The sequence below is a fragment of the Dermacentor andersoni genome, chromosome 3 (assembly GCF_023375885.2).
Source record: "Dermacentor andersoni chromosome 3, qqDerAnde1_hic_scaffold, whole genome shotgun sequence".
NCBI lineage: Eukaryota > Metazoa > Arthropoda > Arachnida > Ixodida > Ixodidae > Dermacentor > Dermacentor andersoni.
Window position 1 is genome coordinate 15637022 of NC_092816.1, and position 27651 is coordinate 15664672.

The 27651-nt window shown below is 44.4% G+C and overlaps 1 protein-coding gene across 1 annotated transcript in view; it reads left to right on the forward strand.

Annotated features, from left to right (window-relative positions):
* Upf1 (Upf1 RNA helicase) overlaps positions 1 to 27651 on the forward strand; it is a 46167-nt gene that overhangs the window by 4326 nt on the left and 14190 nt on the right. Inside the window, exons 2-7 of the mRNA XM_050169363.3 lie at positions 1006 to 1133; positions 2149 to 2661; positions 16772 to 16944; positions 23601 to 23699; positions 25105 to 25213; positions 25713 to 26271. Coding sequence (XP_050025320.1) covers positions 1006 to 1133; positions 2149 to 2661; positions 16772 to 16944; positions 23601 to 23699; positions 25105 to 25213; positions 25713 to 26271 — 1581 coding nt within the window. The remainder of the gene's footprint in view (positions 1 to 1005; positions 1134 to 2148; positions 2662 to 16771; positions 16945 to 23600; positions 23700 to 25104; positions 25214 to 25712; positions 26272 to 27651) is intronic.

Genomic DNA, 27651 nt, shown 5'->3' on the forward strand with positions numbered 1-27651 from the left:
GTGATGTGGCCCTCCTACTGCAATGCCTACAGGCAATGTGGGGTAATTATTGAATAAAAAGAAATATACTCCTTTACTGAGGTGGAAATGTAATGCTCGGCATCTATGCTGTGCCACGAAGATGGGCATTTAACATCCATAACAAAGCGCTGATAATTGAGCTTTGGCTAATGTCTAAAGATGAGAGATAAATGGGGTGCATTAATGTTAAAAAGAAAAAAAAGCCAGACATTACGACATACTTGAAATATACCACTAAACTGCCATGGAGGTGCAGCTTCAGAATCACACTCCACTAGAAAGTTGATAAAGGTATATAGTGTACTTGTTTTTTGCAATGGAGCAGCAAAAATCTTCTGGATATTTTGTACCTTCTTTGTCTCTGAAGGCGATGTTCTTGTAACTTTTTGTTACCTGTCTTGTGCCCTTCGTGCTTGTGTTACTAGTTGCTTCTTATAGGGCGGCTTGGTTTCCAATAAGCTCATTGACGTTGTCTTTTTTATCTTTACAGCTATATTAATTTGCATATCATGTTAACACAAAATTAAGCACCTTGCAATTCTAAGCAGCCTCTCTCAACAGCTGCGCCGGCATAACCTACCGATTCTACGCCAATTCTTCTTCTTCTCATGCTTTGTCAGTAGTAGTCCAAGATGCTGTGTCTACATTGTCACCAAAATCAAAGAGTACTGTGTAAAAAAATATTAGTCTGAGCACACAGCTCAAGTTCAAGTGCTCAAAATTTGTAGAAGGTGTGTTAATTATCATTATGGCATTGAATTTCAAGATACAGAGTCATAGAAATAATGCTATATTGTAGTCTTATTTTGCACTGATTCATTTCATTTTCCATTGTGCGGCCATTATAGCCAGATTTAGCCACTCAGTGGAACATATGAAGCATGAAAGTAAACAAAATATGCCCTATTGTGTTTCCTACCTATTTTTTAGAGGATTACTTGTGAAATGGCTGTAATCGTTATGCCCTTTTTCTTGCTTGTGAAGCTTCCTGGGGAGGTGCGCAGCAACGGCCTGGAGGTGGCCGCAGCTGGACAGGCCCTGGGCGAGCTCACCTTTGAGGAGGATGAAGAAGACCAGTACTACGCCAAGGATCTACCCGAGCATGCCTGCAAGTAAGTTGCGTTTCAGTGCCCGGGAGGCTCTGTGCTGGAGTCGTACCGGCTAACTTTTGTGATTTTACCATAATATGCCAGGTTTCTTGAACTTGCTTATTATTATCATATTTATGCGGATAATTTTACTACCTTCCTCTGCATCCACTTTAGTGCAAAGTTGATTTGAAAAAGAAAAGTACAAAACACAGCTGCTGACCAGTCTGATTTTTTGTACCTACTAGACTGCTAGCACGTACCCACAGCAGCACCATCCACTTATAGTAGCTGCCGTTACGAGAATGTTTTATGAATAAAATTGATTAACATTTATGTTTGTTGTACATTCTTGCTGCAGTTATAAGAGTAGAGCACCTGTTCACAGCATCCGTATAGAACGCTCTTTCTGAAACAAGGAGCATAAATAATAAAATAACAATTATTTTTTTCACCAAATCTTAGTATATCTTTGCATTCTCAACATACCGGGAATGAGATGCTTAGAAGAAAACCAAAGGATAAAATAAAGTCAGACTAGCTTGGTTTCTTACATATCTAAAGTAGCAAAAGAGCTAAAGTTAACAATCCCAGAAAGTAACACTCTGACAGGCTGGGGGCGATTTGACTAATTATTGCAACATCTCTATTGAATGTCAGAATTGTGGGAACAAGGGGTTGAAGCCTAGAGAGCGTTGACTAAAGGAAAACTGATATTTCATTCACATAGTATGTAAGTTCAGTCCAGCAGTTCTATAAGTCACCCTGCTTAGAGAATAATGTAATGTTTGTTTGCCTTGTTTGAGTTCCTTAGAGCTTTCTTTGTATGTCTAAGGCATTACTTTGAGGGAGCTCAAGTTTTAATGGAAGCTGCTTCTCGCAAATCAGCTAGATGGAGTCATCATGGAGGTCACTGTAGCAATGTGTGCATTGCAGACAGACAGGAAGGCCTTAACTTCACTGGAACAGGTTTGCAATTTTGAATACAGCCTACACGCTTTGGATACCTTGTGTCTGATACTGCTGTGTGCTGGTGCAGGTACTGCGGCATTCATGATCCTGGATGCGTTGTTCAGTGCAACGTGTGCAAGCGCTGGTTCTGCAATGGTCGAGGCAACACGTCAGGCAGCCACATGGTGAACCACCTGGTGCGTGCCAAGCACAAGGAGGTGACCCTCCACCGAGATGGCCCACTTGGCGAGACAGTGCTTGAGTGCTATTCGTGTGCCTGCCGCAACGTTTTCGTCCTCGGCTTCATTCCGGCCAAGGCCGACTCGGTGGTGGTGCTGCTTTGCCGACACCCATGTGCCGCCCAGTCCTCCCTCAAGGACATGAACTGGGACCCGGACCAGTGGAAGCCACTCATCCACGATCGCTGCTTCTTGCCATGGCTAGTGCGTGCACCTCTTGAGAGAGACCAGCTGCGAGCCCGCCAGGTGACTGCACAGCAGATCTCGAGGCTTGAAGAGCTGTGGAAGGACAATGTGGATGCCAGCTTTCAGGATCTGGAGAAACCTGGTGTGGACGAGGAACCCCAGCAGGTGCTGCTGAGGTGAGCATTTGTCTGGAAATGAAAGGGACACATATAAAGCCGATGCCCAAAATGAGCTATTTTTTTCTCCCGAACGAATGCTTTTACGTTTCTTAATCTCGGTGCTAACTGTTGTGATTGTAAGGCTTTTCTCTTCAATGTGCCAAAGCACCATACCGCAAGTGGTTTATCTTATGAGCACCCATCAAATGTTCGATGGCTCATCACACTGAGCAGTGAAGGTGCATGAAATCAGGTTTTTTTCTGTTGGCTTGTTCCTCACTGTTTCTGGGTTTATCCTTTTTCAAAAGTCTCAACAGTAAGGATTTTAAACTTTCATGCGTCAACAAATAACTCTGCACCATTTTGTGACCCGTTGGTACCTGTGAAAGACTTTCTGAAATAATCCGCAGGTATTCATTCACTCTATCTCCATTAAAACATCAAACCTTTTGACATTCGATGCATAGCTTTTCCACAAAAAAAAACCATGAGCCATTCCACTCTGTGAAGGTGGTTGACCAGCGAAGCTGTTTCGCTCACGACACGGCGGTGACACATAATCTTGAGCGAAGGCACAAACTTATTTATTGTCTTAATGGGTGGTCATTGTGATGAAAGGTACGCACACTCATTTATTGTCTTGATCAGTGGTTATTATATTTCACTCGCATCTGCAATCGCATTCTTTGATAATGCCAAATCGATGCAAGTACACTGCCGTGTGATCAGTTGGGCTGAATCGGTGTGGCATCGCAAGGGATGTATCTGCAACACGGAACACATAAAGCGCTCCCTTTTCGGTACCGACACATCCACATTGAAATCATCGACGATGACAACAAGGGTAGTGTCATCGCAGCTGATTCATGCAAAGTGAGTAGCCATGAAGCTTACGGGACTACGACATGACATGACAATAACTTAATATTTGAGTCCTGAGGAACTGGTATCTAGGGGAGCCGAAGGCTCCCTTGGATCAAATTGGTGGCTCTGCCCATAATGGGACCGGGAGATGAAGTCCTGCCGCAGTGTCGTGGGCCCTCTGGACAGCCTAGAGTTGAATGTGAAGATTGCTGCCCTTGAGCCATTGCATGTTTTGCTTGCCTATGGGGGTATGAGCCATTGATGATGACAGTTTTCGACGTGCTGTTCTGTATGTTGTATGTGCGATTGGATGGAATTGCAGCGCTGTTCGCTTCACTTTGACGAGTTCTTGCAGCCTCTGCCTTACGGGGCTATGGGCCATTGCAGTTTTTGCTTGCTTACGGGGTATGAGCCATTGATGATGATAGTTTTTGTTCAGGGAGAACAAGAATGCACGGAACCCTAGCCATATACAGCTTCGCTGTAATAATTGGTTCTGTACAGAATTTCTCAGGACATTTTGAACATTGCTGCCCTTGGTTAATAGTCAGCATCCCGGTTTATTAGAGCCCAGCTCTTAGGCTCCTGTTCCTACGGCGAGCGTCGGCATAGTCCCTCATAACTGAGTGAACAAACACAGTGAAGGATGAAAGTGAATGCATAATGAATGCAGCTGATGATGAAAGACGGCGATAGTAAAGAGAACACAAGGAAGAAAGCGGAGGATGAGGGTGTAGCGGAACCATGAGGTGGAAAGGGGAGGACAAGGGTATGGCAAAAGCGGGAGAAGAAAAGCATACTGCCACGCAAGTCGGGCTTTGCAGTGACAATGGCTACAAGATGGTGCCAGAGTAGCGCACGTTGTCTGTATGGAAGCAAAGTGCTGCATCAGCAGGAGGTCCCTCTACAGCGGCTGCTGTGAATAGTGTCCACGCATCACCCACATGCCACCTCTTGCGATCTCCCAATTAGCGAGGCAGTCGCGCTGCATTTTGCTCCATTTGCAACGTGCCGCATGAGACAGCTTATCCGCACCACCTAATACGTATACCGCGAAATGAAAACACATATACAGCTGCGCTCAAGTGTTGCATTAGGGAGTATAGTATCGTATTTACTCGCATAATGATCGCCCTTTTTGTCAAAAAAATTGACGCAAATTCAGGGGTGCGATCATTACGCGGGTTAAATTTCGCACGAAAATAAACATTTTCCTTTTTCATCCCGCATTTGCTGCGGGATGACAAGCAGGCGGCTGCCGCTGTCAGTGCGGGACACTAAAACAAAAATGGCGGCCAGCGGAGCAAGCCGAACACGATTATTTTTCTTTTTGTGAGTACATTACACGCATTAAAAGTTTCTTCCATATCAGTAATGAATGATATCGTTAATATCGGCAAGTTTGCAACAATAACATAGCCATGTCCACTTTAACGGGACAGAAACAGAGATGGGTGCGCTTAGTTGCCAGTGACCTAGAAACACGTGGCGGGCATGCTGCGGAAACTGCAGCATTTGTCTTTGCTGCTATCCTAATACGGCACGTTTCCGCTAAGGGTGGGCGAATTCAGTGGAACCCTGTTCATACGTTTTTCACCGGACCAAGGAAAAAAAACGTAACAGCCGGGAAAACGCAACAGTGAGGAAAGCTCCGAAAATGAATGAAAAAAGCGCAGCTTCAACTATAGACAAATAATTTCCACAGAGTGCGCTTAGAAATTAAAAAAGTCTAGAATGGTGGCTTGCCGTTTCTTTCGCTCGCTAGAAATCACCACACATTTCTCAATAGCCTGGAAGGCTGCATTGCTGTCAGAGCCGCGATGGCTTCTCCAAAGCTAGGATTTGGCAACTCCCCGGCATCATGCGGCTCGTGCTCCTCGTCGTCGCCACGGCAATGGCAATGGACTAATGAATATCCGCGGGAAATTTTGTCCTCTTTGGCATAATCATGCTAACGTGCTAACGATTGTTTAGTATTGCTGCGGAGCGCGCGCATCCGAGCAGCCCGGTTGCGCGCAGCGCGGTGTGCTTTCGCGAGAAATGTAAACGAGAGGAGAGCTGGCCCGATAGGCGGAGCAACGCCAACTTCCGTCTTCCCTTTAGCTATAGCTTCACGACGAGTGATGTCAGGGCCTCTCCTGAGTTTCCTTCCTCGGCGAGTCGACCCGTTCAACAAACCATGCGGTGACCGTAATCACAGTGATGATAGAGAGAGCATTTTTCACGAATGGCCACCTAGTGGCGGCTTCTCGAACTGGCGTGTGGCTTCTTGCAGCCAGTTCCATGGCCAAGCCCGGTCAAAACTCGTCAAAAGCCAAAATGGCGGTTGGAGCGCGTTGCCTACTTTAGCCCAGGTGGGTTCGGGTAGCGACGCATCATGCGGGAACGTTTTCACAGCTACTACGTAATAGCGCGGTTCCTTATACATTGGATCCTATGGAAGCTATGCCGGGACCAGATGAAAACGACGTAGCAGCCGGGAAAACGCAGCTGTGAGGAACGTAACAGCGGGGTTCTACTGTATCTTACCTGCGTTGCAAGCATCGGCGTATGAATAGGGCGCACTTCTAACGTATCAGTGTAAACGTGGCTACTATCGTTGCCGTTCACAAGTTGTTGTGTGCCCACGAGTGCAGACGAGAAGAATCGAAAGGTGCCCTTTATGTTGTTGTTGTTGACCTAAACCATTATGAAGCCTACAAATAATAAAGCCGATGCAAGTTTGGTTGTAGCTTTCTTTTTCATGGAAGTGCGGAAAGTGATGAAAGGAATGAAATGGGGCATCTGCTTAAGAATGTTGGGTGCGTGCAGATCGTTTGGTATGTCTTCAAGAGTCCTCCGTGTAGCATTTGACAGATGGTAAGCGCGATCACCATTAACTAGACTTGGCGTATTGCTGCAACAAGTTCAGGGTGCGATCATTACACAGGAAAGAAAAAAAATCGAATTTTGACAACAAGATTCAGGGGTGTGATCATTACGCGAGTGCTATCGTTATTCAAGTAAATAGGGTAATCGTCGAGGAATGCTTTTTTTTCTTTTGAGCAGACATTTCGCCTTCTTTCATGTATACAAAGGTACACATAGCATGTTAACCACACACTTTTTTTCCATGCAGAAGAGATCTTAACTGAGACAAGGTGCAAAAATCTTGTTATTCGGAAAACACTGAATTTAAAAGCTTGTAGTATAGAGAACACAATTTTCTACACATTAACCCTTTTACTCCACATCTATGCCACGTCGCACGGAATCAAGGCAATTTGAGTCTAATTTGGCACTGCCTTGTGGAAGGATTTTGATGCTTAATATAAAATTTTTAATGAAAATGAAAAATATTTGTGACTTGCTTTGCGACAGTCCTCATCTGAACATGCTCAGCTGGCTTATCTACTGCAGTGGCATCATCGCGCTTTTCCACTAGGCTGGTGCATCACTCAAACGCGGGGGGGGGGGGGGAGCATTCTGATAGCAGATGTAATTACAGATCAATGCCAGAAATATTGTGCCCCCGCCAATATTACAAAACTTGCTGTATGCACTCTCTTGGTGAACCGCCTGAAATACAAGAAATAGTCTGAGAATATGCCTATGGTCACTGTCACATATAACGGTGTTCTGAAACTTATTTCCAATCTGAACAACAAATCAGCTGGCGGTCCCGATGGTATTCCGTCGCAGGTATTGAAATCCTGCTCTCAAGAAATTGCGCATTTTTTAGTCGCTCTGTTTAATAAATCATTAAATACCATTTCATTACCTGCAGAATGGAAGGTAGCCCACGTCGTTCCCATACATAAAAACGGTCCCAAAAATGTACTAGAAAACTACAGGCCTATTTCTCTAACATGTGTATGTTGCAAAACAATAGAACACATCATATACAGTGCTGTGATGAAACACCTTCAAAGCAATAAATTTTTTTCGGATTTTCAACATAGATTTAGGCCCGGCTTGTCATGTACGACTCAACTGGTGGAGTTCGCTCACGATCTCTTTTACTCTTTTGACCTTGGATTTCAGGTAGACTGTATATTTTTAGATTTCCGGAAAGCTTTCGACACCGTTTCTCATGCATTGCTTTTACATAAATTATCTTGTCTCGGTATACACCCTGCAATAGTACATTGGATTGGAAATTACCTGTCTGGACGAACACAGCATGTTTTAATAAACGGCACTAAATCAACACCTGTCACCGTAACCTCTGGCGTGCCCCAAGGGTCTGTTTTGGGGCCTTTGTTATTTTTAGTCTTTATAAATGACATTGTGCACAATCTAGAATGCAAAGTGAGGTTATATGCTGATGATTGTGCCATATACAAGAATGTAGAAAATGATTGTGATGTAAGTAGTTTGCAGAATGATCTAAACAAAATTCATGCTTGGTGCATTAAGTGGGGCATGTCTTTGAACAATGCTAAATGCCAACTTGTGTCATTCACCCGTAAACGCTTTCCTGTGAGATCAGTGTATAAATTGGACGGACTACTTCTTGAAAAGGTCGAACACTACAAATACCTCGGGGTCTATTTTTCAGAAAATTTAACATGGAACAGACATATTGAATACTTAACCTTAAAATCATCTCGTATACTAAACCTTGTTAGACGTAATTTTTATAACGCCCCCCAGAAAGTAAAAGAACAGCTTTACATAACAAATGTTCGTCCGGTACTCGAATACGCTTGCCAGGTATGGGACCCTCAAAGCTCTAAACTTATAGAAAAGCTCGAACGCGTCCAAAACCGCGCTGCAAGATTTGTTTCTGGTAATTATAATTTCCGTAGCAGTATTACATTGCTTAAAGAGGACCTTGGTTGGAAAACACTAGCACACCGCCGATTAACTGCAAAATTAGAACTTTTTTTCCGAATCTACTTTGATCTCACAGGAATAAACAAGAACTTGTACATTTTCCCTCCCCACTTCATCTCTAAACGATGTGATCACGAGCTGAAAGTCCTTGAAATGCGCTGTTGTACTGATGTCTACCGTAATTCATTTTTCCCGCATGTTTCCGCACACTGGAATAGGCTTCCCAGGAGCATTGGTGAATGTAAAACGTGTTCAGAGTTTCTGTCTTTATTGTCACGCAGTCTGTCGTAGTATATTATCCCGTTTTCTTTGTATCATTTGGCTGGCATTGCACTTCATGCGATAGTGTACCCTTTCCATTTCTGTCTTGCAAATTTGCACCGCATTTCACAAGACCGTTTTGCCGTCGAGATGACTCATCTATGTTACGTATTTTGTTACTTTTACCACCTGTGCTCTGCTGTATCAAGTTTTTGTCACATGTTCACTTTTCTTCAATTTGTCCCCCCCTGCAATAATGCCCTTGTGGCGCTGCAGGTACTTGTATAAATAAATAAATAAATAAAATATACTTGCAACCGCAACACACCATAGTAGGAATACGGAGCAATGAAAACTCAGGCTCAACTCATTTCATGGCTAAAAAGAGGCAAAAAAGACGCAATCTGAGTCACTCTTCTTTATTACTACAAAAAGAATGAGTTCAGAATTTAATGTGTTAGAATGAGACACATCTCCGGGATGACCAAATATGGGTCTTAAAATAGGCTCAATTTTCTGACTTAATATAGTGCAACACAATTTTGTAGTACTATATTTACTACTCCTGGGTGGGTATTCTACAAAACCTTAATAAAATCTGCAATTGTTTCTTAAAACAATTGCAGATTTCTGCTTTTGCAGAGTCCTTCTTTTTACCCTTCATGTTTTTTGAAACGTCTATAAAATGTTTGAAATTTTCACTGCTTGTGTAATTGTGGCATATTTGGGATTTTATAACAAAATAAATATGATGTAGCTGTATTCTTTCCCTTTAGTTTGCAAGAAATCTTTTTAAGATTTCTCAAATATTTTTCAGATTCATCGCTGTAGCAAAAATGGCAACAAAAAAAAACCTGATTTTAGGTTAGTCAGAGGCAATTGCTCAAAAACCAAAGTTTGGTCATTTTTCAAAACATACTGTGGGTGACATAAATTTTAACTTCCCATGGGCCAGTAGTACTAGCGGTGTAGATTTACCAAAAAAAATTTGGCGGTGTTCAATGAATTAATTTTAAAGTTATAGGCCTTCGAATTTATAAAATCTGCATGTTGTTAAAATGCTCCTTTTTGCCTTTAATAAAATAGGAATTTTTTCAAGGAGCCAGTGGTAAGTTTTGCAAGGCAAAGATTGATTCCCTTATACAGAAGTAATTTCCTACGCTACTTAAAAATTTTGCTTAAAACTAAAGATAGTTGGGACTCCCCTTAGTCTATCCTTATCTGAATACATTAAGCTTTGATAATTTCATTATTTTGGCGTGTTGTTTCCTTATGTGCTGCCTTTTTGGGACAGCTAGCACGAAGCAGCAGAGTCAGCCGTTCATCGAAGTTCAGCATTAATAAGTCGAGCATGGCAAGAAAAGAAATCTGACATCACTGCAGCATCCTGGGCTGACATTAAGAAAGAAATGTTCCAAAACTTGTTTCGTTGTGCCAATTTCTGCATTCGTGGCGATGACAGTGAGAAGGCTTTCAATGAGTGCAGTAATGCGTTTATGGATTACAGATTGGGAACTATTTCCTTCTTCAGGCAGCTGACAGTAATACTGGTATCACATGACGCACTTCTTTTTTTATTGTGATTGAGCCTGATTGGGATAGAATTTTTTGGCAGCTCTTGGCTTGTTTTCCCAAGCGACGGGGAGAAGCTCGGGCCAGATCAGTCTTGATCGCGCTTGAAAGTGGCCATGTGACACCATTATGAGTCCATTTCATCAAAGTGCTGTTACAAAATGTGTACACTCTTATGTTGTCCAATTGTTTAAAAGTAGGGGTGTGCGAATATTCAAATATCAATTTTGAATTGAACAGTTAACATTCAAATAATTCCATTCGCAAGTCGAATATCGAATAGTTGGTTTCGTTAATATTTGATTTTTTGAATATCGGCATATTCAGTAAATGACCTCGCTGTGGTTGATGCCTCGACGCGCGAGCTTTATCTATACAAGGTTCAACGAGGTCAACTGGACTGATCGAAACGATTAATGCTACGGGAACTGAGGGAACAAAAATAGCATGTTTGGAAAGCACAGAAGCAGTTGCTAAGATCGGGCTGATTAGCCACCGGAGGGCATGCTGGTCGCCTCAAATACACAATTCAATGTTCACGCACCTATATTCATGCACTTCGGAGCTTTCTCTCCACATGCGAGCTTACAGACCGGCTTGGCACGCCGGCTCGTAGTACAGTCAACGACCGGTTTTTCAGACCCTCTAGGGAACGTAGAAACTTCCGAAAATTCAAAAAATGAATGCATGCAAAAAAAAAAACACTTTTTTTCTTTTTTTCTCGGATCTAGAGGCAAAGGGTGAAGTACCAGGCTTCCGAAGCCCTGCCAAAGCATCAATGAAGTGGCTATAAAAAGATGCGTTCAAAAACTGTATGCAGCCGGCTGCCGGTTTATTATGTACATGTGCATCGTCGGGCAGCCGGTGTTATTGCTGCAGTGGCTTGAAGAAGTCGTTCATTGTTGTTTGGACGGCGTTCCGGTTGCATGCGATCATATTCACCTCGATCTGAGCAAGGATCATGTCAGCACTGTACACCGATGAAAGAGCCAACAGTGCTCGCGTCAACTCGCCACTTGCAGGCGGCGCAGACATTGGCTCCTCATTTTCAACATCGGAGTCTTCTGAATCCCCCACAACCTGATGGACTATTTCCTCGTCAGTCAGTTCTGCGCCGGTACTAACCGACGGTACTGCTTTCCGCGCTTCGATGCCATCGGCGAGTACGATGAAGACGGAGTAGGGGCCATCGAAGGCAAGCGAAATTCTCAAGTTGCGAACAGTGGAGTTCGCTGACGAGCGTCGAAGCACCTAGGCCTAGCGTCGCAGAGCACACTTGACACAACAGCACAACCACACACCACTCTAGCCAAAACGTGGTCTGTGCAAACAAACGAGATGGCGCCACTCTGGAAACTCCGCCGGAGGCGGAAGTGCGGCGATGAACATAGCCAGCGTGGCCAGACCAAATGTGACAGCTAGATTTGGCTAGTTGTGGTTCAAAGCAGTGATATGCTTCGGCTGCAAGTCAATTTCCTTCGCAAGGGTGCTGCGCGAGGAGCCAAAGGACCTTCCGAAACTCCAAAGCGTCCGGAACTTCAGATGTCCTTATACATTGATTCTATGGGGCTCGTGGCGGTGCTGTGAAGACGTCTGAAATATCAGGCATGTCCAAAAATTTGGGCGTCCGAAAGTTCAGTCGTTGACTGTAGTTGCTGGCTGGTCGACCGCTGACCCGAACGCCACTTCAACGGCTGTCAGTCTAAAGGCCCACCCACATGGTGTGATTTTCTGGCAAAAAAGGAACAGCTGGCCGCCCGGAGACCGGTGGCCAAACCGTAGCTGTTCGCCGCCAATCATACTGGGCTTGATAATGTCGCCAGCGGCCAGCCGCCTGCCAGAAGCATCAAATGCAGGTGGGTAGCGCGGACCATTTGGGGCTCGATTGCATCCGACTTCCAATTGAATGGAGGACACCGCCTTTTTTTGTTGTTGTATGTGCGTGTAGCACGACTACAGGGGCTGCGCATCAGGCGGCACTCTCTGCGTAGCTCTGGTGTTGTTGCCAATAGCAGCGGCGCTGCGATTGACCATTTCTGAAAAGCAGCAGACGAAACGCTCACGTACACTGCAACGTACCTATATGCTTGACAAGCACAGGAGGTTTTGTTCAGATTTTTGGCTGAAGGACTGCGTTTATTTGGTCTGTATTCGCTGCTTATGATCAGACAATGAAATGGGTATTGTTTTTTGCCACAGATGCTAAAGTTGTTTCTGAAATTATGGAAGCGCGTCTGTCCTCGCCACTGGAACCTAGTCACACACTCGAGAACACTGGCATTTTTTATCGCAATTGAGTCCCATCTGGATTAACTTTTCAACGCGATAGAGAATGATCACTGCTATGCGTTCAGCAACTAGGATCGAGTTTGTTTAGCTTGCAGAGCTTAAGGGCGCAAACGACAGTCTATACAAGCTCAAATGAGCAGATTCGGATTGTACATAATCGCGATCGAGTGACCGCGCGTGACAGGAAAATTATACGTAACTAGTCACCACTACATCGAAAGTAAGTTTAAATTAAGCAGTTACATTGTACGATTGTTCTCTCCTTGGCACACCTTTTAACAGCGCATTAAGTGATGCCCTGGAAAATACGAACTGCACAAAGGAATAATGTCGCACAAAATCAGCTGCTGGCCTCATTGCAGTTGACGTGAGCTGAAATTTTACGAATTTAAAAACAGCAGACATTCAGAGAAAGGGGGCGAAACACCACCTCCACGCAACAGGCACCGCACGCAAGAGAGAGTGATTGCAGTGCTGCCACTCCTTTCACCACCAGCAGTGTCAGGGTCCCCTATGCATCGCTGCCTCTGTGCTCTGCACTGCCCCTTCTAGTTCACTGTAGCACAATGAAGGTACGCCGCCGTGTCACCAAGCCAGCACTCGGCGACGAATGTTCGGTCATGAAAGCTAGCTCCATGTGGGTCGGCCTTGACTCGAACGCATGATCTCGTGACTGGTCACTGATGAGCCAACCGTAGGAGCATTAACGACAGGCTTTCTGCAACGTTTTGCGGCCCGTTATCTCATCGGCCAGCGACAAATTTTTGTTAAAACCATACCGTTTAGTCAGTTAGGCCTAATCGGAACTGCGTCATCAGGTGTCGGTGACTAAAGGTACGGTAACTGAATTAATGCAGATCTATTCAGAGTGGTCGCACGACCCTGAGAAAGCCGACAAAATGCCTTGCCAATGAAAGTGAGTGCACAGGATGACTGTTGCATGTTCACAGCCGCCACCTTTGCGAAATACCATGTAGTGGTCCTTAGTTCAGTACACAGTTCGTAGGCGCACAACAGTCTCTTTTTGTAGCCACAGGCGACCTGTCACAACACTGGCTTTGGATTTACGTGGCGGGCTTGAAAATATCATGTGACATTGCGCCGACCTCCGGCTACAGACGCGCTTACACTGACAGCAGATGGACGTGGACAAATAAAGGCGTGGGTGGGGAGGGGGAAGACATTGCATGAACTTGGCGTGGGCCCTCCTGATTTGAGAACTCTTTAGTGCCGGCGCTGACCACAGTTGATGCGTGCGGCGCCAAGTGACGTGACGTGCACTCCCCACTTTTGTCTGTTGCCCACAATGGCCTTGACGAGCTGATGATAACTCGCAAAAACCACCTGCCATAAAGATGAAAAAACCCTCCTGTTTCCTGTAAGAAAACTGGAAAGCAATACTTTTTAAGCAATAGAAGATTGCCATTATACAGACCCTAAACCACATTTTATAAGTCGAGAAATGCATTTGAAATTGAAATAGACTATTTCAGGAATACTTTGTCGTAAAAAGTACTTCAGTGCATTCAGCCGAGGCACAGTTGTTGACAATCAAACGTCCCCTACACAGTGCTTCCACTCCTTCAATTACTTAAACTGCGTAGCCTATGGTGCAGAAGGGAATGCCCACAGTGCTCCGCCTACTGAGCGTTACCATGGTGCACAGTTCGAATTTGATTTTGGATGTCCATGTATGTGCCACTACTTCCAATTTTGGTGCCTACAACGCACCAAAAGTGATTCAGGGAGCCGCAGTATGCTCAGTCAGCGAACTCGTCGTGGAGCTGCAGTATCTATGCTATGTAGCAGACGGCACCTACATGCTACTGTAGTGCTTATGCACAGTGTTTGCTTTGTGCATGACAGGGTTTGAGTACGCACTTGCACTCATATGCTCCAGTCTGGCTGTGTTACGTGGTGTGCGGGCTGGCTTTGTCTCACACCAGCTTGACCGACCGATAGTAGCCGCATCCAGTTTGTGCATGTTGAAGTGCAATCAATAGCTCAATGTGAAGCTATGTGAGGCCTGCCAGAGCGACCAAAAGTGGGCACGTGCTGGCAAGTCTGTGTCGTCTGGTTTATGTTTCGCGTGGTCCTAGGCCAGTTCGGTTTTCAAAACTAGTCGAAATTAGCGAGGATCGACGGCTACGATGCCGATAAGCAGGGAGGACAAAATTAAATTCCTACGCGGCCTATCGAGCATGAGCAGATGATAGGCTGTGTTTTCCGAAAGTACGTAATTATTTACCGAAATTAGAAAGCAGATTTTTGCTTACTTGTGCCTGTTTATTAAACTGTGTCAATAAATATGCAAAGTAACAGTAGGAAGGAGTACACTGATCAAAACAAGCGCCTTTACTGATTGATGTCAGCTATTGGCCAATAGCAGCTGCGTATGGGAATATGCTATAGAGCCAAACCTGGATATATTGAAGCCACGTATAACAGATTGTTGTGTAGAACAAACAGCTGTAATATCCCTTTGAAAATTTTTGTATGATATCTTTATTTTATACATCAAGTTACCTATGCTATATCGAACTTTTTTGTGATCCCCTTCAGATTTGATAAACAATTGAAACTTTAGAAAAGTGATGACCTTGCTCGAATTATTTAAGTAAATTGGGAAGTTAGTAAAATCGAAAAAGGAATTTTTTTGCTCCTTCGAAATCTAAAATTGTAACGTAGCGACATGCAAAGGCTACTGCGGCATCATATTTGCTGCTAATCCAGCCATCTGTCGCATAAACCATAAAATAATGAAAGCAACCACCACTGCCCTTACTGAGGCAGTGCTGAGTTGGCTGTTCCGTGGATAGATATGGTGTGAAGCCTCATCAAAATAAAGCTAGGGATGTGACCATGGCACCTAGATATTCTAATGCGATAGCTTTAGAGCGGACGCTCGAAGAAGAACCTGTCTGTGTCATACTAAAAAATAAATCACCACTTTTCTTACTCATTTATTTCAGGAAAAACTTCGTTAAATTGAGTTTGGCCAAGTTTGTTTCGTTAATTCGGGTTGGTGATAACATTGAATCCTATGGGTACCTGCCGGGGAATGTAAATTTCTTACATTCGAGAGATCGGGAGCTTCATAAAATCGCGTTTCATTAGATCGAGTTTAGCTGTATCCGGGTTCGACTGTGTTGCGAAATAAAGCGTCCAAAAAAGAGCGGGGAGCAGACTTCTGTTGAAAAAAGAGTGTTTGAGAAAAAGGTGACTTCGTGCTCTGCTTGTGAGCTCCACACACCGTGCAGCTCTGCGAAATTTGGCTGAGATGTTGAAAGCAGTGTATGCTATCCGTAGACTGTTTTTTCACCAAGCCTGAGGGGTGGTGACATTTTACATGTCGAACATCACATTTTCTTTTTTTGCCTGAAGCAACACAGACAATGTGATTTATGTCTATTGTGTGGCTGACGCGCAGTCGTAATGCCAACTTTCGCAGAATGGTGGCATGCTGCAGTAGTTTCCGGAAGTTGCACTTCTGGTTAATTAGAACACTTTGCTGTCTTGTGCAGAATACAGTGGTGTCCCACTTATAGTAAAATAAATCACAAGCTCTTGAATAAAAATTGGCGGCGGTTCTTGCAGTTTCAAAATGACAGGTGATTGGAATGATGCGCTGTTTTGCAACTATGTGACGTTGCATTTCATTCTTCAGATGGAGTATCTAACAGACATTTGCAGCTAGGTGTGGGAAGGAACGTACCGGGTACAAAAATGAAACTGAAAATCTGGTTTTCGGACCCAAGTGCTGCCAAATGCTGTTAGTTTTTTAGCATTTTTAAGGGTGAGTCCATATATAACAAACTACTAATATAACGACAATTTCTCGCCAAACTATAGAGTTCGTTATAAACGGGTACAACTATAGTTGCTATTCCTGAGGGCCACCATTAATGCAGGTGAGAATGGTAGGGCTGGTACTTATCTGCTGCTGACAGTGGTCTGCCTAATTTTTCAGTTCCATAAGTTGCAAATATGCACTATATTTTGGTTTACACATTCATTATATTAAGGTTGCTACGAATACAGATACAAAGAAAGCATAAAATTTTGGTCGTTACTTTAAAATAGTTAGTGTTAAAATTTGCAGTACTGAAATTTTTTTACATTAGAACAGTAGGTTTCTGACTGGGGATGTTTCAAATGTTCTTTAATCTGAAAAATCTTTACTTTGTGGTTTGTATAACGATAACGAAGGTTTGTCACATCAGTTATACATGGTCATAAGTGTTATCATATAGTCAATCAAGAAAATGACTCCTGAATAGCAAGCTGCTCTGCAAGCCTTGTGCATTTGTTACACTGGCTACAGGTATGAGGATGGCTACCAGTACCAGAACATCTTTGGCCCTTTGGTCAAAATGGAAGCAGACTATGACAAGAAGCTCAAGGAGTCGCAGACACAGGACAACATAGAGGTACGCTGGGACATTGGGCTCAACAAAAAGATGATTGCCTATTTCACAGTCGCCAAGTCTGATACAGGTGAGCAAAAGCTATCTTTCAGAGGATTTGTGTCTTGCACCTTGCCGCCAATGCAGTGAAGCTGCTCTGTTTGACTGTTTGTGTAAGTCATGCACTAGGAGCAAAAAATTTGTTTGAGTGGGAGTTGGGATAGGATTACCGTATTTACACGATTATAAGTCGACTCGAATGTAAGTTGACCCCCCCCATATCGTGTGTGACGAGAAAAAGAAAAGCATACCCGTGGGCGCATTTCATAACGAAAATTTATTAGTAGCTGGCATGGTCACTGGACTACTACTCCTCACTGCTGCTGCCATCGTCATTGCTGCTATGGTCCCATAGCATGTCGCCGTCCAGCGAAATTCTGCATTTGCATACGTAAGTGCATTTGCATACATACATAATTCCACGCCGAGAGCACCCAACCACATAGAGCCGTCAGGGAGGCTCTTTTGACATGTCTGGTTGGTGTACGTTTGCTGTCTTCTGCCGCCAGCCACTCGTACTCACGGCGGAGCAGGTCCTTAAAAGGCAAAGATCCAGACTTGTCTTATGATCATGTCGCACGTCACTAGCAGGGACCGATCACACATTTCGGTGACATACGCCACAAGCTTGGCCTTCAGCTCCGGAAAGCATCCCGACTTCGGCCTGTGGAAAACCTTTTCGCTTGCCGTCACAGGTGAAAGTTTTGCTTCGCTGCCGTCGCCACTCTCGCACCGCCCATTGAGAAACATCAAACTTGCGGCCCGCTGCGCAGTTATTTGTTTCTTCAGCGTAAAGGATGACAGCCCTCTTCAATGCCGTTCTGAATGAGCGCCGAATGTTTAGTGAACTCTGAGCACTCATGACGACTGAGGAAGCATGGAAGTAGCACGTGGCCGGCAGTCAAATCAAAGCATGAAACTAAAGAGCTACAGGAAGGGAAACACACGAGCTGCGAGTGGTGTCTGCTCTTCCATGAACTATCGATACTCCCCACAAGCGCCGCTGTTCTGAGGGTGCCGCCGCAAATGGAACAGCGGCACTTCCATGAACTGTCGACACCCCCCACATGAGTGCTGTGTGCGCTGTAAAACTGTAAAAAATGTTGAAGAACCTTTCCGAAAAGCGAACAAACGGGAGGGATAGCGGAAAGCTACGGGTGGGGCCGTAGAGCAAACATAAAATTGGAACTACGTTGTAGCTCCCCTGCTATCTCGTTGGTCTCGCTTTTTTTTTCCGGTGCCATGTTTTGGTTTCGATTGTAAGTAGACCCTCCCACTTCAGATATTCAAATGTTAAAAGAAGAGGTCGACTTACATACGTGTAAATACGGTAGTTTTGGCTGCTCTTGGAACCCTAAAACACCCTTCATGGAAACCCCTGGTTTTCAAGAAGACAAAACTGGTGGTGCAAACATCAGTTTGGCATCCCATGTTGAGAGCCACTCAGCGAAGGAGTATCAACCACACACCCTTGTAGAATGCACATCGAAATGGGGTGCCTTTCACATTAATGAAGCGGTGTGGCGCTCAGCTTTTGTTGATAATGAACAGTCACTGTCTGCATGAGCCATTCATATTTGCAGCGAGTAAAACTGAGACATGCAACTTGCTCATTTTTCCTCTAAGGTATGTACTGCCCTTCTGGTACAACGTCTTGCTTGACAGCATCTGCCACAATAGTGCGGTTTCGTTGGCATTAAATATTTACATCTGCATGAGAAGTGATTGTAGCCCCTTTAGAAGCGCACTTGCAGGGCTGGGGCGTTTGACATGCCGAATGGGGCAGTGGATGGCGATGGTCAAGTTCAAGTCATCCACTGAAAGCCAAATTGAGGATCAAAATAACAAAAATTTGGGCTCATGGAAACGCATGGGTGCCGACCAGTACCTTCAATGGGGATCAAATTAACCGGGGTCTGATTAACGGAAGTTTACTGTATTTTTGTTCTTTTCCTGTGTTCACCCAACCATAGTGCTTCCAAGCAAAATTGCTAGAAGGAGCTCTGGCCCTGCAAGCAACCATGGGAATGATCGTTAGTACTATTTGGAATTGTCTCATCTTCATGCTTCTGGCTTCAAAATTCTTTATGATGCAATTTATTAAATTTTCTTCTTTTTAATAATTTCCTAGCACTCGGTTTTGTAAACATTGCAAGTTTCTGAGCACAAGCAGAATCATTGCGAATTGTGGCATTTATAACACAATATGCTGTCAAAAATTTTCAATTTGCAAAGTCGCAGAACTGTTTCAAGCCAGAAGGATGACGTTTAGGCAAATGCATGTATTGCCCATCATTCCTATGTGCAGGGATGTTAGTGCTGCACTAATTGCGTCATCTTGCACCAAACCGTTGAGCTGCGCCAACCTGCGCCAAAACACTCATTTTGAATGAATTTTCCAAATTTAACAGGATGTGCGTTCTCAGTGGCAACCACACAGCCATAGGCATGCATTGGCTAGCACTTAGCCCTGCAATTCAAGCCTCCGCAATTCGTTTCAGTGTTTTCATCTCTGGAGGGTGGTTGTGTTTGGTGGCATAATTGTAACAAGGCCACAAGTAAATGAAAACTGTTTTGTGCTATACAGCGAGCGCATTACGAAGGTTTTATAAGAGTGTTGCACATTTTCATATAAGCGGACCAGCTAAAGATGAGTTGAACTGGCGCTCATTTCATGGGGTAGTGGGAAGGAAAGCCGCGCTGAATGAATAAGGTTGCACATTCTGCTCAACGTGTAGCCCATTAGTTTCGTTACACATTCTAGTACATTCTAGTAGTGTTAGTACACTTACATCAATTAATGGGCGCCCGCCGTGCATGTGATGTTTGAAATCTAATTTGCACATGCACCACATCCGGTTACCGGGATGATAGTGCGGCACACCGACAAACGATCTGCTTGCTTTCATGAAACTTCTTGGTCACACATATTGAATGGCAACTGTAATCGTACCTCACATATGCACTCGGACTACGCAACTTTCTGCCCAGCCACACCAAAGAAAGTCAGGCTCTTGCCATTGCAGAATGCAAGCCAAGGATGTAAAGTTTCATATTTAGTCACCCTTAGTGGCCAAATTGTGGTTATAGTTAAACATTTGCAAAATCACAAACATTCGAAATTGTGTTCGCAGCAACGATGTGCACAATTTGCCTTGAGCAGATCAAGGCCAAAAATTTTAATAAAGCATTGTTCAGCGTATGAAATACAGTTGAACCCTGTTATATTGAACTCTCAAAAAAGCCCCTATCAGTTTGATATAGGGCATAATTCAATATAAGCCTGCTAAAGAACTGGACGTCGTAGAAGCACATACCATTTATAAAAACATTTTATTGGTGGAACTAGCGTAGTTTAATTCACATGAAATAGTCCTGTGTCGTCTTCCACTTGGACAATATTGCTGCGTGCGACAGCACGCACTTCTCCACAATGTCTTAAACAGTCGGAGCAGCCAAAGCTGCAACCTTCCACATTCGTGCAGAAGCACTGGACTAGTGCGAGTGCACCAGTCACCTTGGAGGATGTGGGCAAAGGACACTCGTTGCTCTCCTCATTGTGCCTGCTTTCACTTGTGTTTCTTACGATGTCAGCAATGTAGTCTTCGCTTTCGGGCTTTCCCGTGGCTGCGACACCACCATTTGCACTCACAAACTCATCGACCGTTGACCTGTCAATGGCTTCCGGAAATTGTGACAGATCGCTCTAAACCTCGGCGACACCGGCGTTGGCTTCGTCGCACTCATAAGCATTTTCAGAGTCATCACTGGGTCGTTTGTCTGCTTTAGCCCTAATCTCCTCCTTATTCTTCAAGATCGTGCTGAGAGCATCTTGGAATATTGTATGCTGCGGCGACATCCGACTTCTTGCCTTGTTAGACTCGATTTATGATTTCGAGCTTCACAGTGAAAAGCAAACTCAGTGTGCTTCGCACTAGCCATCACGGCAACACTGCGGGAGAAGGCCTGCAAGGTGCTAACACAATGAACGAGGAGAGCAGCGAGGCAACTCAGACTTTGACTATGCTCTGACCATCTTGCACGACGACGGCACAAGAGCCCCTGATTGGCTGTCTGAGCAAGTGCTGTGGGTGGGCCAGAATAGTTTTTTGCAGGGGGGTGTTGGCGACTTGCCCGACGCGGCGTGGTCATGGTAGGGAGAGCAGGTGGATGGAGCCGCACCGCTGGGCTAAACCTCTTTTGGGATGTATCGGCAAGTTTCCTTGCTGCCGCAAGGGAAAGCCAACTTCTGGGGGCACTTTTGCACCGCTTGACGTTCGATATATCGAGAGTGGCTGCTATTTTTGTTCGATGCAACCATAATTTTTGCTATATGTACTCATAGTAACTATACCGTGTTCAGAAATTGTTCGATATACAGGATGATTCAATGTAAACGGGTGCAATATAGTCGAGTTCGACTGTATATGTTGCTGTTTTACACTGGCTTCACGGCGCCTTTGGCGAAACTGTGAATAAACACGAATAATTGAGCTTATCCAAAATATTCATTGACGATGCAGACTGGAAAGCCAGTGAACATTTTTATCCATTTATTGTTTTCAAAAATATCTTTGCAGCTTTTTCTTGGCAAGCGATGTGAAGTACTGGTAAACATGCAGTGACCTGTATGTCAACTTCAGATCTATCCTGCGGTATTCTCCTATCTTAACTGAAGGTCGCCAAGAATTAAAAATTACCCGAGGGCACTACACGAATGGCGTTCACTGTACCTTGATGGGTATTGTTCATGGTGGCCACTATAAATATTTCTCGTTCATTGTGCACTGATACATTTTTAATGAGCTAAATATATAGGCTTACATAATCGATGATATGTCAATAAAAAAGTTGTGGACGATGTTGTGAAATCACCGATAACAGCATTTAAAACCTAGGATTCGTGAAGACTTAACGAGAAAAAGCCTGGGAGATAAATAAAAAAACATAATCAAGCAAGAACTCGCTGTGGCCGTGACAACATATCTACGCACCAAAAATTTCATCATGCTTTATGCAGACCTTGTCAAATAGGAGCACTGGGAATGAGCGGCCGCGCTTTTGTCTTGCCACGTTAGCAGTTTTTATCCATAGTAACAGTCTTGTAACATTTCACTTTCCAAACGGTTATAAGGCCGTGGCCCAGGCTTGCACATTCATAATATACACAATGCACTGATGACATTTATATCTGATACCATTTATATTACTGGTATTATGTTGTCATGCGGAATTAAAAAAGAAAATCCTAGGTTTCTTTTTTTTCTTTCTGCCAGTCTAGGTAGCTGTATATTGTTATCGGTAATTTCTCTGTGTATTCCACAACCTTTACATTGACACCTTATTGAATAAGTGAGGTAATAAGTGTTAGTTCATTAAAATTAAATAATATTTGCTTTTTCACAATAAAAAGAAAGAAAGAAAAAGTTCAACTAGAATTAACACAAACCTGTCCAGAAAGGGCAGCTGCCTTGCAGGCTTCTGCAGAACTGATCTGCCGTAACCTAATAGTGTTCTGCAAAGACAAATAAAAAACACCTTTTCTTCATATGCCAGCATTTCACTCATATTCACCTTTGCCAAACTGCTCCAAAATGAACAATTCATGCTGCAAACCTGCTCCAAAGTGTCAAATTTGCTGCTCCCAGAGGTTGTGGGAGATACGGGGTCCTCCTCCGTACTCTTGGGACAAAGGAACGACAACACAGTAGTGCAAACAATCACAAGGGCATTTATTGCACCTTTCATAGATCAATGCCTGCTAGCCGAGTTGCTATCCCCAAAACATGCCGATGGGCGCGCGACAAATCTAGAAGTCCGACTTACCGCGACCGCATTGCGAGCGAATATGTTCGCCCCATGCTGGATCCCAACGCCTGGTCGTTCGCGTGTAGTCACGCGAATGGTGGCACGTTCGAAGGCGGCCACGCGAGACAGTCTCGCAGAAGCATGGTCGCCGCACGCGCGAGCGGCACGTCCGCTCCCGCTCGCTTCCCGAACCCAAAGAGAGCAAGCGCCTTCCTTTCGACGCCCAAGTAACCTCGCCTGTCGGTGGCGTTAGCAGCGCAACACTAGCGCCATCTCTCGCACTGCGCTTCAACCACTCCGACCGCCGCAGGCGCCAGGCCACGCGGCGGGCGAAGCCGCCCTGCAGGAGACGCGCTATGCGGGAAAAACATCAGGGGACGCGCGAGAGTCGCGCATCCCCACAAGGTACAACAAAACTTCCTTGGCTGCTTCCATCCCTCTGTGCTGGATAAACAGGCATTCCGACAGCACTCATAGTCATTAGCGTCAGATTTTCCTCTAACAATTTTTGTAGGAAATGCTATGCACCTGTGCCTAGTAGCACAGTCATTAAAATGACAGTACATGGGGACAATCAAACGACCGTACACACAGGTGTCTGTTAATGGCTTTGGAACACCAATGCTATTAATGCTACTTTTGCTGCTCCCAACATCTGCAGGTAGAATATGACAAATCAGTTATGTGAAAGCCCACTAGGTGGAGGAAGATTCATGAAAAGGAAAGTTGCCATATACCTGACAGTAGCTCGAAGCTACAAAGAAAAATGCATGTTTTTTTATTATTATATTTTTTTTAATTAAAGAAGCCCATACAGTTTCTTCGAAACACTTTTGTGTAATAAATGCTCTCATTATTGTGCTCTAATCTTCTGTGCAGATATGCGACTGATGCATGGTGATGAGCTACGACTGCGCTACCTTGGAGAACTGCACAAGCCATGGTCTGGTGTGGGCCATGTCATCAAGATCCCTGACAGTATCCTTTAAAACTGCAAATAGTTTTGACCTTTTGACACCTTTGTGTTAGTTTAGAAGGGCGCCGGGGTATTTTTTCCTTTCTTGTCAGTTGCTGCGGTAGCTCAATGACAATGGTGAGGTGCTTCTTAGCAAGAGGTTGCGGGTTCAATGGACGATTTTAGGAAAGCCTGCAGCACTTAAGAAGGCAAGGGCAGTATGGGAACCTTGAAGGCCAGTCTCGGTTTCGGATGCCATGTGCTGACTGGCATATACTGGGGCTGCCGCAGGGTGTTTACTAGCCCACTCGCCATAGTGTCCCATTAGTATGCCAAGCCCACCATCGAAAGACTTGAAAAACTGCGTGCTCTGATTGGTCTTTGTGGGTGGATGTGACGACGCATGCTAGATTGAACTCGTGCTGCTCGCACTTTAACGTGCAGAAAATGTCTCGCACTGTTTGTGTGTGCTTGCCTTATACACAGTAATGTGTGAGATTGGCAGCTGATGCTTTTTCTCGCGGGCTCTTCGGCTACACGCCAATGCAACCTGCATTCTGCGAGAAATGCATGAGAAGTTATCTGCCCGCAAAACATGCGAAAGGCTGGCAAAACGTTATTGGATGGCTGCTGAAATGAATTAGGGTTGCGCAGCGTTTTGTGTGAAACAGTGTGGTCTTGCGTGCTCTCAAACATATAAAACCTACTCGCAGGAATCTCGTACATGTTTCCAGTATACACCAAGGCGTATTTATCAGCATGGCATTTTGGGGCCATTTGGGTCGCACTTATCTTTGTTTTGCCATGTAACCTGTTGTGCTATACAGTCGAGACTCTTTAAATGGAACCTCGAAGGACCATGAAAATTGGTTCCGTTTATCAGGAATTCCATTTACTGAGAGACAAAGCTGAATTTACAGTTGCATGAATGCAAAACCAGCCAACCATGAGGATGGTGTTCCGTTTAAGAGGCAGTTTCCTTTATTAAGCAATTTCTGTTTACCGACATTACACTGTAGTTAGCTAAAACGGTAGAAGACAGGGTTGAGGCACATCTTACTTTGGTGGCTGCAAGTGAAGCAGACAACAGAGCGCCTTCCCTCAAGATTGCCATAATGTCTTACTGGAAGCTGCTTGAGGCACACGTCATTTCCTAAAATGCTCCATTCCCGGCTGCTGTGGCAGTATTCCGACGAGGCAGGAATGCGAAAATCATTTGTGTACTATATCTTGTGTGCACATTAAAGAACCCCAGGTGGTCAAAAGTAACATGGTGCAAGTAATTGGGGAATTAAACCTCAATTTTCATTCACTTCTATTAAAATTTTTGTTGTTTTGGCATGCTCATGTTTTTAAATTCTAGGATAGACTTTGCTATTGGTGTTTTCTGTCTGCCTTGGGGCTTTTTTTCTTGACTACTTTACACAGACTACAGTGAGGAAGTAGGCATTGAAATGAAGACAAACTTGGGCGTCCCATCTGAGTGCACCTCCAACTTTGTGGTTGACTTTGTGTGGAAGTCCACCTCCTTTGACAGGTGTGTGTTGCGGTGTAGGGCCTCATGATTAGTTTATTATGATATAAAGATGAGTTTAGCCTTCTTTTTCTTTTTCTTTTAATGATTCTTAATTTCAATTGGGATCACACACTGCAATGTCAGGCACATGTCTGAATGTCATGTTCATCCCAACTTTTATAAGAAGCCGTTTAACTGCACAAATTTGGAGAGCTTCTGTGTAAGGAAATGCAGGGTGCTGTGTGTCAGTTGATAGCTAGGCTGATAAAGCAGGAAGCTGGCCCTAATAATCATAGTATATATAGTAAGCTGACTGCAAAAAGATGCCTTGTGTGTGCACTACTGTCTTTTCCAAGTATAAATGTTATAAAAAGAGGCCTTGTTGGCACTGGACATTGTTGCTGAGAGTGTGAGGAAGGTGCATTATTTGCCTGCCAAACAGATTCAGACCCTGTGAGAAATAATGAGAGCTGCCTGTCTTGTCCGTGTTGTGATTTGTGCTTGTTGGTCACCATTGTAGGATGCAGGCCGCACTCCGCAAGTTTGCTGTCGACGAGTGCTCGGTATCGGCATACATCTACCATCGGCTGCTAGGCCATGAGGTGGAAGAAGTGGTGATGCGCTGCCCATTGCCCAAGCACTTTTCAGCGCCCCAGCTGCCTGAGCTGAACCGCTCACAGGTGTATGCAGTGAAGCACGCACTGCAGCGGCCACTGTCGCTCATCCAGGGACCACCTGGCACGGGCAAGACGGTGACATCAGCAACAGTTGTGTATCACCTGGCAAAACAGAGCACAGGGCCTGTCCTAGTGTGTGCACCCAGCAACATTGCCGTGGACCAGCTGACGGAGAAAGTACACCAAACGGGTCTGCGGGTGGTACGGTTGTGTGCCAAGAGTAGAGAGGCCCTGAACTCGCCCGTATCCTTCTTGGCGCTGCACAACCAGATCCGCAGCATGGACGGCCACTCTGAGCTGCACAAGCTGCAGCAGCTGAAGGACGAGACGGGCGAGCTGTCGTCAGCTGACGAGAAGCGCTACCGCATGCTCAAAAAAGCCTGCGAGCGTGAGCTCTTAGAGGTGGGTGCACGTGTCACCGTGCTCGAGTGTGTAGCGGCCTGTGCTTTGTCGTGGTGTCACCTGAAGCTGGCTTGTGGATTTTGTTAAAGCATGCCTCGGCTGGTGGTCAGGTGTGGCCTCATATTAGGGAGACTAGGTGTACGCGAAGCTGTAATGTCTTAATTATAAATGTGTTGTAGTTAATATTGTCTCCCTTCTGCATGTGTTGACAGCCCACTCTTATGGCTGATTAGTAAGAGTAAGGTTTACTGATATTGGCAGTCCTTCCAGTTTTATCAGCACAAAAAAAATGAGAGTTACAAGAAAGTTGTGGAGGAAGTCTTTGTTGAAGCATTATTCCAAAGTTTCAAAATGCGCCACTGAAACATCAAAGTGCTCGGATTTGGCCTCTGCTGTGCTAATCTAGGCAAACTTGGTTGCATATAAAAAAGGAAGCAATAAATTGTAATTACTGCTTAAAGCAGACTTCCTAGCCGTTTCCTGAATGCTTGGCCAAAATTTTTTTTAAATTAAGCATCACGTTCACAACTATGTAGCCTCCAATTACAATGTGCTTGTCATTGTGTGGTAAATCAAACTGTTAAATCCTGTGAATTTCACATAATTGTTATGTTACGTTGAAATACATGTATGGAGATTTTTTAATCCAACATTTGCGTGGACAAAGGTGCGGTTTAACGCAAACTGTAAGTGAATACGCAAGGTTTATGCTGTATCCCATTTTGGTGCATGGTTGTTCAATTTTAACCTTGGTGCTTGATCCTTTATAAAAAATTGTTGGTTGCTTGCCACTTATGCTATCTATTAGCAGGCCTCTTAAACATGTGGTACTTAGAGCCACTGGAATTTAACTTTCTCTTTTAAATTCAACAAGGTTCATTCAACCTAGTTCAACAAGAACTTTACTACATTACAAGAACATTACTGCATTTCTCAAGTGCTATTTGTGTTTGGTATGTTGTAAGCCCTGAGCTAAACCTTCCAAGTGTATCCATGCCTAGCAAAGCCCTGGAGGACTTTTCTAAGTAATCATAGCATGACATCACTATTGAATTACATTGCCTGACAAATCTCCTGCTGTAAAAATGTTTCGAATCCTTCAAGCACAAGTAAACTTAGGCATAGTTATCAGATCTATCAGCGACTTTCCATTTCCTTTCCGATAGTGTGCTGGAAGCTACACAGGGGAAGCGGCAAGGGGGCACAAGGGGACAGTGTCGGCTGCAGTATCTGCTCTGCGCTTTTCATCTCGGAGGCTGCACGCAGCAGATGCACCTATGCGAGACTGCGAAACCAGCACTGAAAAGATTAACTGGTTTTTCTTTTTTCTGTCTTTTTGAGATTGCAGACATATATATTTTTCATTTAACTCAGATTAGC